Raw genomic sequence first — 13,657 nt, 5'->3', positions numbered from 1 at the left:
TTCAGGCAAAGCCGTTGCAGTGGCTTAAAACGAGAAAATATTGTGCACTTCACACGTTTCTATAATTGTTTTGTCGAAACCGGAAAGCCTGTAGCCGGCACTTCCTGTACTTCCGTTTTCACACTTTAGGAGGCATAGCTTTAAGAGCCTACTTTGCATGGGACTACCATCAACGGCATGAATGAATGAATGAATGAAAACTTTATTTAACAGATTGCAGAATGGGTACAATACAGTACGGCTCAATACACACAATTGTTAAGGGGATGCAGACCAGAGAAAGACGTTTGTCTTGTTTACATCAGGGTCCCCCATTTTCAATTCATAGTGACATTTATGACATACATGACATACAGATAGACAGTACTGCTACATCTAGACATACGGTGGGGAGAGAATATATACATACGGTGGGGAGGAGACTGTACATTTGGAGGGGGTGGGTGGGTGGGAGAGAAATATACATACAGCGGGGAGAGAATATATACGGTGGGGAGGAGACTGTACATTTGGAGGGGGTGGGTGGGTGGGAGAGAAATATACATACAGCGGGGAGAGAATATATACAATGCGGTGGGGAGGAGACTGTCTATTAGGAGGGGGTGGGGGTGGGGGGGTTTGGACATTTACGGTGGCCAGTTTCGAATTGCAGCCTCCCGTAGGTGCTCTTTAAGAGCGGTTTTGAATGTAGGTAGGGATTCACATTCCTTTACAGCTTTGGGTAGGGCGTTCCACATTGATGTGGCATAATTGCGAAACGTGTTTAGTCCCTTGTTTGAGCCGAATCTGGGTTTAACATGATTTGTTGAGCTTCCTCTGGTGTAGTGGTTGTGGTATTCACTGACCTTTGGGAAGTATTTTGACATGTACATGGGCACCCCGGTCGTATAGTGTATCTTGTAGACCAGGCCCATTGCAAGTTGCTGTACTCTGTCGTCTACTCTAAGCCATCCTAGGTTGTCAAAGTGGGCAGGGGTGAGGTGGGTTCTGGGGTTCAGGTCAAGTAGTAGTCTGACCAGTTTGTTTTGTGATGTTTGTAATTTTGTTTTAAGCGCCTTTGAGGTGCTTTGGTACCATGAGGTGCACGCATAGTCATAGTACCCTTGAATGAGTGCTCCTGCCAGAGTCTTCAGGGTATTCTTGTTTACCAGAGAGGAGATCCGGTACAAGAATCTAGTTCGTTGGTTGACTTTTTTTATTACATTGGATGCCATTTTGTCACAGGAAATATTTGCCTCTAGGATGGAACCTAGGTAGGTAATTTCGTCTTTCCTTGTGACAATATTGTCACCCACTGTAACTGAGAAGCCGTCGGTCTTGCTGAGTTTGTTATTTGAACCGAAGAGAATGGACTCTGTTTTGCCCATGTGTAATGATAGCTTGTTATCAGCGAGCCATATGCAGATTTTGCCTAGTTCCTGAGGGTTTTTTCAACCTGCAACTTGTTCTTGTCAGAGACCAGCAGGGCTGAGTCGTCCGCAAACAGGAACAAGTTGCAGTCACAGGCTGACGACATGTCATTTGCATAAATTAGGAAGAGTAGCGGTCCTAGTATGCTTCCTTGTGGAACACCACAGCTCACTGTGAGGGGGGGGGATAGAGTACCGTTTACCTCTACCATCTGTTCTCTCCCCTCCAAGTAGGATTGCATCCAGCTCACTGATAAGCTATCAAAACCAATTGATTTTAGCTTGTCCATTAGAATGGAGTGATTGACAGTGTCGAAGGCCTTTTGTAGGTCCAGCATGACCATGCCGCAGTATTTGCCCGCGTCCACCTCTTGTTTGATGTGGTCGTTCAAATAGAGGAGGCATGTGTCAGTGGAGTGGGACGTTCTGAAGCCAGATTGGAATTCGTAGATTAGATTTTTTTCCGCCAGGTACTTTTCGACCTGTTCGTAGACTATTTTCTCCATGACTTTCGAGATGGAGGTAAGAATAGAAACAGGGCGGTAGTTGCCTGGGTCTAATTTGCTGCCCTTTTTGTGCAGAGGGGTCACTCTCGCAATTTTGAAGTCCTTGGGGACGTGCCCCTGTTTTATAGAGAGGTTTATTATGTGTGTGATGACTGGGGTGATGGCGGCTGCTGCGTCTCTGAGGAATTTGGAGGGGATGTTGTCATGGCCAGTGGCCTTGTTAGGTTGGAGGGCGCTCAATTTTTTGAGTACCTCATCGGTTGTTACCATTTCAAGTTTGAAGTCGTCTTTGTGGACCCCTAGGTTTTTGTAGTATGCTACTATGTGTTCTACCCCATAATGCCCTGAGTGGGAGGGTAGTTTGTTTACCAGTGTTGTGGCTATGTTTGTGAAAAAGATGTTTAAGTAATTGGCTACATCCAGCTTGTCTGTGATGAGCGTGTTGTCCGTCTTTATGTTTATGTTTGAGAATCTGGTTTTAAGTTTTTTACTGCAGCCTAGTTGATTATTGAGTAATTTCCAAAGTTTGCGGGGTTTGTTTTTGTTTTCCTTGTTTGTCGTTGATGAAATTTCTTTTTGCGGCTCTGATCATGGTGTTTACGTCATTTCTTAGTCTGTTTCTTTGAATTTTTTGTTCAACCACGTGGGCTTGGAGTTCACTGTTTGAGCTTTTGGAAAGCTTTGTCTGACTTTTATGAAGTTCAGAGCATTTTTTGTCTCTGGTTTTCATAGCGGCCAGTATTTCAGTGTGCATCCATGCCTCAGTGCGACCCTGGTGGTTCTTATGGGTGCCATGTTGTTGAGTATTTCTGTGAATTTGGTTTTGAATCCAAGCCATGTTTCTTCAACCTGTGTACCACTGAGTTCATCTGACCAGTCCAAGCTCCCCAGTTCTAGGTTAAAGGCCTCTCTAGAGTAAGTTTTGAGGTCTCTAGATGTGACTGTTTTGTGACAGCCGGCCTTCTGTTTTAGCTTTTTGCGGGTACAGAAAATCATATAATGATCACTTAACCCGCATGCTATCACCCCTTTATTGGAGATCATTGACTTGTCAGAGGTCAAAATGAGGTCAATGGTGGTTTGTGTCGAATCGCATACCCTTGTGGGTTGGGTGATTAGCTGGCTGAAACCGTGCAGATCAGAAAATCTACTGAAGGCCTTGAAGACGGGTACTGCTTTACGCAGCATATCCGTGTTCCAGTCCCCAATAAGAATTTTTTCTACCCCCTCCACCCCAGCTAAACACCCATCAAGTGTGTCATAAAAGCCACTCTGTTCTGGTGGTCTATAGATTGTGCCTACTAGTACTGGTTTCGCCCTGTCTAATAAGATTTCAATCCAAACAGTTTCAATTTCATCATGGTTAAGGTCAGTACGGTTGATGTATTTGGTATCCTTGTGTATATACACACAGACACCACCTCGTTCCTATCCCTCCTGACTATTGAGTAGTTTTCAATTTCAATCTCTGGATCCTGTACAGATGAGTCTAATTTTGTTTCTGTGAAACACAATATGTTAGCCTTACCGTTTAAAAACAACTGTTTGATTTCAGCCAGTTTAGGTCTCATGAAATATGCGAACTGGCGTCGGCCAATCAGAGAGCGTCCTGCAGAAATGCGGCTACGGAAAGTATAGACTCCGAAAGAACCTGCCGTCACGCTCAGACACAGACTCTAACCTTAACCTACTTCGAAAGAGTGCCTAAAGCCTAACCAGTATAGAAACTGGCGTCGGCCAATCAGAGAGCGTCCTGCAGAAATGCGGCTACGGAAAGTATAGACGCCCTATAGCCTCGCTAACTTCCGTACTCTCCGCCAATCAGCGCGCGCCTGCCGCTGAGGGCCTTGCTCCGCGGTTGCAGCTGGAGGCGTTATTTTCTTTCGTAGCCGCATTTTGCGGAGACGCTCTCTGATTGGTTACTTCATGTGACATGTGCGCCCAATCGTGTGACGCCTGTTTCTACACCAGTTAAGCTTAGGCACTCTTTCGAAGTTGGTTAAGGTTAGAGTTTGTCTTAGAGCAGGGCGATAGAACACCAGCCCTGATGAATTGAAAATGGGGGACCCTGGTGTAAACAAGACGAAAGTCTTTCTCTGGTCTGCATCCCCTTAACAATTGTGTGTATTGAGCTGTACTGTATTGTACCCATTCTGCAATCTGTTAATAAAGTTTTCAATCAATCAATCAATCAATCAATTCCAAACTCTCCAACTTCGAAAGAGTCGCCTAAGCTTAACCAGTGATAAACTAGGCGTTAGGTAGTTTACAGACTGTTAGACCCGGAAATGGACAAAGACACAGCTCGTCACGCGATTGGGCGCACATGTCAGTGGCCAATCGGAGAGCGTCAGTCAGTGGCCAATCAGAGAGCGTCTCCGCAAAATGCGGCTACGAAAAAAAATAACGCCAGCTGGAGGCTACTCCTAATAGTGGAGACTCGCGTTACCACCATCCGTTACTATGGCAATCTGTTATCAACACGGGACGCGGATCTGATGCGTAAACCACCTAACTAACGTTATTAATCCGTGAAGATACTGAAATGATCACTTTCTTTGGGTGAATTGTTAACTCGTTGGTATAACCTTGCGAAGTGGTGGTGTTATATTATAATTGGTTAAAATGTCTCGTTATCAAGAAGAAAGTGTCATCAAAAACATATTTCGACAAATAGCACAAGAATGTGCCGTGAAGGACCATGCAGTATCGGAGACATTGGTGGCGTGTATGGTAAATTCAGTTAATTGTTGTCTTAATTAACAGCAATCATGATTGGCAAAATGTCGTCCGCATCCATATAGTCCTGAGAAATGAGAATAGGCCGACCTACTTTTGTTCTACTTTGCAGGTAAAAGCGGTTGTGTTGGACGCCCGAAATGAATTCAACGTTGATCGGACTCTGACCAAGCAAGACGTTCAAAAACTTGTGGAGGTGAGTCATGCAGTCAACCTCAACCTGTCGCATTTGCAATTTGAAACTTTCTTAACCAATTATCATGGTATTTCCACCATGTTGTGGTCACTCACTAGCACCATGGTAATTATCTAAGTCTAAAGTGGTACCATATGGGGCCCTACATGATTTTTACCATGGCAGTACCATAACCATAATGGATGGTAACCTTGTCAAATTTAAATTGCCATCAATACCATGCTACCTTTTTGTGAGGGTAAATTATTATATAGGCCCATCTGTTTTACTCCAATGTTTAACACAACTAACATAAACAAATCTTTAGACCCACAGAATAATGTATACAGCAAATGCAATTAAAAGCTCATATTTACCCATTGTAATGCAAGGCACAGTCTTTGTAGGCTATCTAGAGCTCATGCAGTCAATCAACCAGATAATTTGTATCTGTATTGTACCCATTCTGCAATCTGTTAATAAAAATGTCAATCAATCAATACATTTTTGGGTCTTTTAAGTTACCTGTAAAACAACCAAACTTGTATCATTGTCCATCATGGGTACTGTTAGCCACTAGCGAACTAACTGCCAATTGCTAACTAACTGCAAGTTTAATACCAATGTAGAAGTGTCTGTTAGAAAACTAAAAATGACATGGTATTCCTGGGAATTGACATACCGGTATGTACATACATAATGTCTTATAATTTTGCATGGTGTCACACACCTCTATATCTCTTTTCATTCACAGTTGTGCGTGGAGAAGCTTATGGACCAGAGTAGCCCGGCTCTTGACACCATCAAAATGCAAGTCTACTTTGACATGAATTACACATCTCGACGTGAGTCCTATAGGGTGAAGTAGGATCAAATTGCACTTGATTTACTATTCTATATTTAATTACCATACTTTGAATGTATAGCTTTGGTTTCCCTTGTGCTCCACATCTCAGTCTTTCTGTGACCATGTTTTGTGTTAACCCCCGTTTTTGACGCAGGCGAGTTTCTTGAAGAACACCACCGCATGCTTCAGGACAGACTGAGCCCAGTGATGAGAGAAATCACTGACGGTAGAGCGATGAACCAGCAGGAGCTGGGGGACCTCTACCGCAAGGTCATTGGCTATGTCCTGCAGCGCTCAGACATGGGCCCTCCTATCGATATCAATATAGCACGAGAGGCTACAGGTTGGAAACAAGCTTATTCTTTAGATTTCTGTCTGTTTATGACTGTTTTAATCAGCTGATGATTTATTTTGGCAAGGAGTGGTGGTGAGATGGAATGTAATCCTATTGTAACAGAGTGGTTTTGAGCCTGGCACCATAGGATCCACAGGCGGCCGCACTAACCAACTGAGCTAAAGGGTCAGACCTGGTTTACTGCGACCGACTCGTTAGTAGTTTACAGTCGTCGTCGTCCCCCCGAGAAGTGTGTCCTTGCACGTTATTTCGTCCATGCGTGCACTTTCCCAGGGTTAAGGCACTGAGATCCCACCCCCATTGCTGCGTAAACCTGGATACAGATTCACAGGGCAGTGAGATCCCACCGCTGTCACCAATGTAACAGAGTGGATTTGTACCTGGGACCACAGGATCCACTAACCAGCTGAGCTAAAGGGTCAGACCCATTAGCAGGTGCTGGTTGACTGTGACCGACTCGTTAGTAGTTTACACTATTTATTTTGGGTGAAATTTTAAACAAAAAAACATGTACAGAGCACTTGATTTGATTAGAATTTTTCTTTAAATACAAGATTCCAGAAAAACGTCAATGATGCTACACAAAAAAGTTAAGACTTATTTCCATTGTGGTCCTTGGTCTCAGACAGACGAGCAATACAAAACATGACCATAAATAACAATTTGACAAACTACATAGACATGAACATTTTAAATGCAGTACAAACGTAGCCACAGGCAACAATGTATCAGACACCATTTTCATGCATTTTAAAATCTAGTTTTTGACATTGTCGAGGAGCCATGATTTAACTTTTTTCTTAAAATTGTGCCGGCTACTGATGCATTTTAGCTGTGAAGGTAGCAAATTCCAATTGTGGCTCCCCAGAATTTAAAAGAACATTTGCCCATATTAGTTTTGAACCTTGGAATACGCAGGTCAGCAATGCTGGCTCTGGTGTTATGGGTATATGCATGTCCCTGTTCCACTGAAAATAATTTGTAAGATAAGAGGGGGCCCTATTATTATAAATGTTGTGAACTATGTTGAGCTGAAGTTGAACGGACCTGGCTTCCAGAGGGAGCCAGCCCAGCAACTGGAAGTGTTGTTTGCCCACATGTGCTCTGGAGGCTAGTCCTAGAGTTTGTTCTGGGAAACCTGTAACTTATCTTTTAAAACTTTGGTCAGACCTCCGTACCAAGAACAGATAGTCGAAGCAACAAGAAACAAGAGAATTTCCCAGAATGCGAAGACTTTCAGGGTCTAGTAAATGTGCTTTCCTCGTCAGAAATTTAGTTCTGCCAATGCCATTCACCTTGCTCATAGTTTGGGGGGCCATGGATTCCCCGCTCAGGCTGCTGTCTAGGTGGCACTTCACGTAACACACAGCCTTGTACATGCGTACATTTTGGTTCCTTTAAAACCTTAAATCCACTACGAAAACCACTAAACTATTGTTTCCTAAATGAAACCCTTAAAAAGCTGCACGTAGGTGTGCAACCTCACATGAAGGAGCCTTGCGCAGAAATCAAACGATGGGACATCCTGCCTTGACCCAGCTTCTTTTCCATTTGACACCCTACAGCCGCCCTGCACAGCGTCTTCCCCGTGTCTGAGCTGGCAGCCTTCATGGTTCTTATGAAGAAGGACAAGGAGCAGCAGCTCACTCAGTTGACCATGATCGTCACGGGCATCTGTCTGTTCAACAAGTTCAACGATAAAGGAGGAGAGGCCATTACTAACTGTGAGTATACACTAGGGGTGGGTAGGGAAAATAAATGGATACATAGTGACATTTGCACGCTAATACTATATCAATACACTGACACCAAGTATTGATGTTTAAATTTTTATATTCCGCTTGACAATCCCATCTTTCTGCAATAAAAATTATTGGAGTGAGGTGAACAGACTGAAAACTTAATCTTATTAGATAAAACAGATGAGGTATATATTTTTATTGCAAAGTTTTCTGTTGGGGGGGGGGGGGTCTTCATTGACAGTTCACCCCATGCCGTAATGGGGACGACAGTGGCTCAGGAGGTAGAGCAGTCGACTGGTAATCAGAAGGTTCCCGGTTCGATTCCCACTCCTCCCGGGCAGCGTGTCGAAGTGTCCTTGAGCAAGACACTTAACCCCTAATTGCTCCCGATGAGCAGGTTGGCACCTGCCGTCGGTGTGTGAGTGAATGTGAGGAACAGAATTGTAAAGCGCTTTGGATAAAAGCACTATATAAAATGCACCATTTACCGTAGTTGAATTATGGAGACAAAGTGACGGCTCTTCTTTGACAGTAGTGAGCAGGATAGCCAGTCATGTTTCCATTCACGATTGATTGAATGAAAGTTTTATTAACAGATTGCAGAATGGATACAATACAGTACGGCTCAATACACACAATTGTTAAGGGGATGCAGACCAGAGAAAGACTTTCGTCTTGTTTACATCAGGGTCCCCCATTTTCAATTCATAATGAATTGTAAGTAAGGGTGCAACTTGCTCCGTGCAATCCATTCTTTGTGGATCTAGCCCTAGCCTTTTCACTTAGCCATTCACTTAGCCTTTTCTTTTTTCTGTCCTCGCGTGCAGTGCCTGCAATCCTGAATGAAGATCTTCCCGCCACTAATAACGCCATAGAATATCAACTGAACCAATCACAGAGTCAGGCGTGGAAATACACCGCGCTGCTGGAGAGGCTGATGAGCGCGGAGAGACAGCCGATGCAATGTGACGTTCCCCTTGATCTGCTCAAACAGGCGCTCTGCAATGTTCGACAACATGAAGCTTTCCTGAAAATCATCTTGGTTAGTTACTGGTAAATCACTGCCGTTTCTTTAGTTGTTACTCTTCTGTACAATGTTTTGAATAATGAGAAGGGTTCCCATTTGTTGCCAGGCCGACATAAGTCTATCTGCCAAGCAAGTCGAAGTTCTGCTCACTGATCTGAAATCTCGGATGGGACTGCTGAATGAAACTGTGCTTTCAAAGACACAAGAGGGCCTTCCAACTGCAACCGTTTTTGTAAGTTTATTTCAAATAATTTTCTTGTTCACGCATCGCTTGTGATGTTTAGCGCTTAGGTTTCAGCTCTCATTCCTCATATTCTCTGTCAGCCCCACTTTACAGCCTTGGCAAAGTGCTGGTCTGGCCTTCAGGATGAGAGGATGCTGTTGAACATCCTTCATAACGTGGAGGTCAGCCTGCAGCCGTTTCTCGCTGCTCAGTCACAAATGTTTTGTGAAGGTCAGTTGGACGGCTTACTTGAAGGATTGGAGGTGAAGAACGACGAGCAGAGAATACAGGAGTCTTCTTCAGGTACATCTGCTGACGTTGCTATAATGAAGCAATTATATCACACTGGGCCACTCAAAAGTATTCCCAAAATCACAATGCTCCTGGACAACACTAGATGATTGATCATTGTTGGATAATTGATGATACATTTTATTTGGAGGCGCCTTTCAGAGCACCCAAGGTCACCCTACAGGGCATAAAAACAAAACGAGACAGTCAAAGTTAAAAACAGTGATCTTGGCAAGTCAAGTTAAAAACAAGACAAACAACAGGAAGTATAAAACAGTGACACACAGGGTACAGTTACAGTGAGTATGCCAGTTTGAACAGGTGAGTTTTGAGTTGGGATTTGAATGTTGTTATGGAGTCAGACTGTCGTACATGTCGGGGCAGGGTTGTTCCAAAGTCTGGGAGCTGAGCAGCTGAAAGCTTGAGCAACTTGATCATCTTGTGTGAAAATAACTGCTGGATTTATTGATCATCCTATATGGGCCCCTTGGAGCCCTCCCTTGTTGTCTCGGTGGCCTGCCCTACAGCACAGGCCCTGTAGTGCACCTGTGTTAACACTGTTTGTGTAATTATATAAACATTGTAGCCTTTATGTTTAATCGTTTTCAGGTAACTGCATTGATCCCTTTGAGTTCAAAACAAATCAATGGCTCTTGCCCGAAACGACAGCCAACTTTGACAAGCTGCCACTGCAGTACAGGGGATTCTGTGGTTATACATTTGCAACTAAGGACGGGCTTTTATTGCCAGGTATGTGGATTGATGTTACAGAAACGCATTGTTTTCCTTCTCGCCTCTTTTGGACCTTCCGCTGCTCATGTAATGTAATTTGTGCATAGAATCCTGGAATCTTGTTCAGAGACATCTTTTATTCTATTTATTGTACAGGTAATTCAAGCATCGGAGTCTTGAAGCACAGGGAGAAGTGCTATGTCTTCAGCTCCATAGAGGCCGCCTTGGACTTCGCATCCAAAGCAGATGAGTTCATAGCGCGCGTGGCAGTGACAGCCACGAGGTCCGCTGAGCTCATCGCTCTTCTGGAACTACACCAACAGTTTGCCTGTGTCACTCCATACTCTCAGGTCGGTAGCCTGTATAGACCACCGCAACATTTCCGGTATTCTGAAATCATGGGAAAGAGAGAGCGGGGTGCTGGAGACATGATCCAATTGACTTGTATACGCTTGAGTCTCCTGAACACGGAGAGACCAGTCCCAAGTCGATCGCCACTTTCTCGGCCGAGCTATAATCACTTTTCTGCACCTATCCCGAACTCTGCATGCACAGATTGATAAATCTTGATCTCTGGACAATCCAGAGAGACTCAGTGGGCAATCTGCACATGCAGAGTTCGGGAGTAGGTGCAGAAAAGTGACTAGCTCGGCCGAGAAAGTCAAGGCTCTCATCCACATTCATTCATTTTCTCCCCCCGCTCTCTCCCACGAGCTCAATGTAACGCGGAAGTACAGTGGTCTATTACAGTTCATTCACAAAATGTTATTTTTGTCACTCTCGAAGCTCACAAATTAATCTCTTAAAAAATGTGTTTCCGACACTATACTGTATATCCGTTCTGACATGTATTATGTTTGTTCTGACGTGTATGTACTGTATTTGTGCTGAGATCTATATGTTCGTTCTGACGTGTATGTACTGTATTTGTTCTGAGATCTATATGTTTGTTCTGACACATATTCATAGATGCAGTCAGGGGAGAGATTACCGGTTAAGCCCATCACCAAGTGTGACGGTTGTACACAGACTGACACCCATTTGGTGGAGAGTAACATCGTCACGTCCTATGAGTGGAATGAGTGGGAACTCAGACGAAAAGCAATAAAACTGGTCAGCAACATAATCCAGTTCACTCGTTATTGAGTTATATTTACGTGTGATGTAGTAAATAACATCTGTCCTTCATACAGAACAGTGTGTTAGTATTTTCACAGTGATTATGGAATGTTCTGTTTTGCAATTCTAGGCCAATCTTCGGACTAAAGTGACCCACTCAATGCAGACGACTCTGAGTCATATGAGGCGGGACAACAGCACTCAGGTCTACCTACCAAAGGATGCAGCTTGTCAAAGCATGAGGGACGGACAAACGAATGTTCCCAAACCCCGGGTGTACTTGGCTGGCCTTCGAGGACTTAAAACTGGAGAAATTATCAAAACAAACTTGACTCGATCTATTGATGATGAATAATCTATGGCTCACTAAACTAGATCTGGTGATAAGTAATGTCCCTTGTGATAAAGTTTAAATAAATCAATTGATTTCTCTATTGAGTTTTTTGTTAATTGAGCACCATATAACTCTGTTTGAGGTTTTCAGAGGAAGGGAACAATGTTTTCAGACTTTTATTATCTAAAGGTGGTAAGTAAGCTAGAATCTTGTGTTCATTTATACAGTAGTTAGACAGCGGAGTTTGAGTAGTTTCTTGTGATTGACTTTACAAATGCAAATACATGGGCTGTCCAAAATAATTCCAAACAGAGTCCAGTGCATGGGTTGGAAATGTAGACAACCATCAAAAACGTAATCATTAAATGAGTAATTTTTCCATTACAGTATAGCCCTTGACAACTACATGCAAGCTATAAAAGCTTTCTTTGTTCGTGTTTGTAGTACAAACACTTTTTCTTCATCTGTATATGGGTTGACCCGTCTTGATGTATGGAGGTCTCCGGAACCAACTTTGATAACCAAGGTGATGGGGGCAGGACAGGCCTAGACTCTGAACGAACATTCTATTCCATGCCACTGTTTCGACTCCACGCAAGTGGCCCCAAAAAATAGCACTTTAATTAATGTATAGGGTTTTTTGTGGTCAGAAATTCCACTGGTGACATTTTTTGGGAGGGGGGGGGGGGGGGGGGGGGTGTTGTGGTTAAATAGAAAGTGGTATTGCTAAGTGGTATTTTCTGTTTGCTGATGTCCTAAATGTACCAAAACCAGATACACTATTTAACTACCGTATATATTTTTAAAGAGACCACAAATCCACTCTAAAATCAACACTTGCTGATTGGTGTCGGTAGACTGGTCTGATTGATTGATTGAAAACTTTATTAACAGATTGCAGAATGGGTACAATACAGTACAGCTCAATACACACAATTGTTAAGGGGATGCAGACCAGAGAAAGACTTTCGTCTTGTTTACATCAGGGTCCCCCATTTTCAATTCATCAGGACATATGACATACATGACATACAGATAGACAGTACTGCTACATCTATACATTTATGACCTACCAGATTTGCAAATACAGTACTGTTTGTGATACAAAGAGTCCAGAAAAGGGAGTATATACATTTGACGTAAAAACTGTACATTGGAGGAGGTTGGGTGGGTAGAAGGGGTTGGCGGGGGAAACACTGTACAACTGTACAAGCAAAACTGTACATTGGAATATTGACAACCATACTAGGTAATTTACTGTACATTGGAGGGGGTTGGGGGGGGAACACTGTACAAACAAGCAAAACTGTACATTGGAATATTGACAACCATACTAGGTAAATTACTGTACATTGGAGGGGGTTGGGTTAGGACATTTACAGGGGCCAGTTTCGAATTGCAGTCTCCCGTAGGTGTTCTTTGAGAGTGGTTTTGAAAGTGGGTAGTGATTCACATTCCTTTACAGCTTTAGGTAGGGCGTTCCACATTGATGTGGCATAATTTGCTAAACGTGTTTAGTCCCTTGTTTGAGCTGAATCTGGGTTTAACATGATTTGTGGAGCTCCCTCTGGTGTTGTGATCGTGGTATTCACTGACCTTTGGGAAGTATTTTGACATGTACATGGGTACCTTGGTCGTGTAGTGTATCTTGTAGACCAGGCCCATTGCAAGTTGCTGTACTCTGTTGTCTACTCTAAGCCATCCTAGGTTGTCAAAGTGGGCAGGGGTGAGGTGGGTTCTAGGAGTAAGGTCAAGCAGTAGTCTGACCAGTTTGTTTTGAGATGTTTGTAATTTTGTTTTTAGCGCCTTTGAGGTACTTTGGTACCATGAGGTGCAAGCATAGTCGTAGTACCCTTGAATGAGTGCTCCTGCCAGTCTTCAGGGTATTCTTGTTTACCAGAGAGGAGATCCGGTACAAGAATCGAGTTCGTTGGTTGACTTTTTTTATTACATTGGATGCCATTTTGTCACAGGAGAGATTAGCCTCTAGGATGGAACCCAGGTAGGTAATTTCATCTTTCCTTGTGACAATATTGTCACCCACTGTAACTGAGAAGCCGTCGGTCTTGCTGAGTTTGTTATTTGAACCGAAGAGAATGGACTCTGTTTTGCCCATGTGTAATGATAGTTTGTTATCAGCGAGCCATATGCAGATTTT

General features: G+C 43.4%; 1 protein-coding gene across 1 annotated transcript; it reads left to right on the top strand.

The window, feature by feature from the left end:
* Positions 1–4,521: 4,521 nt before the first annotated feature.
* cfap206 (cilia and flagella associated protein 206) lies at positions 4,522–11,520 on the top strand (the record flags this gene model as incomplete). Its single annotated transcript, XM_084311882.1, has 12 exons — positions 4,522–4,648; positions 4,767–4,850; positions 5,584–5,674; positions 5,831–6,019; positions 7,597–7,755; positions 8,601–8,815; positions 8,907–9,032; positions 9,125–9,326; positions 9,924–10,064; positions 10,203–10,396; positions 11,016–11,159; positions 11,296–11,520. Exons 1-12 carry the CDS (start codon positions 4,541–4,543, stop codon positions 11,518–11,520), a joined length of 1,878 nt encoding a protein of 625 aa, XP_084168008.1. The 5' UTR covers positions 4,522–4,540.
* Between the last annotated feature and the right edge of the window lie 2,137 nt (positions 11,521–13,657).

Source organism: Notolepis coatsorum, assembly GCF_963971535.1.
Source record: "Notolepis coatsorum genome assembly, chromosome: 4".
Taxonomy (NCBI): domain Eukaryota; kingdom Metazoa; phylum Chordata; class Actinopteri; order Aulopiformes; family Paralepididae; genus Notolepis; species Notolepis coatsorum.
The sequence above is the reverse complement of the archived record's forward strand: the minus strand, read 5'-3'. Positions and strand labels throughout refer to the sequence as shown.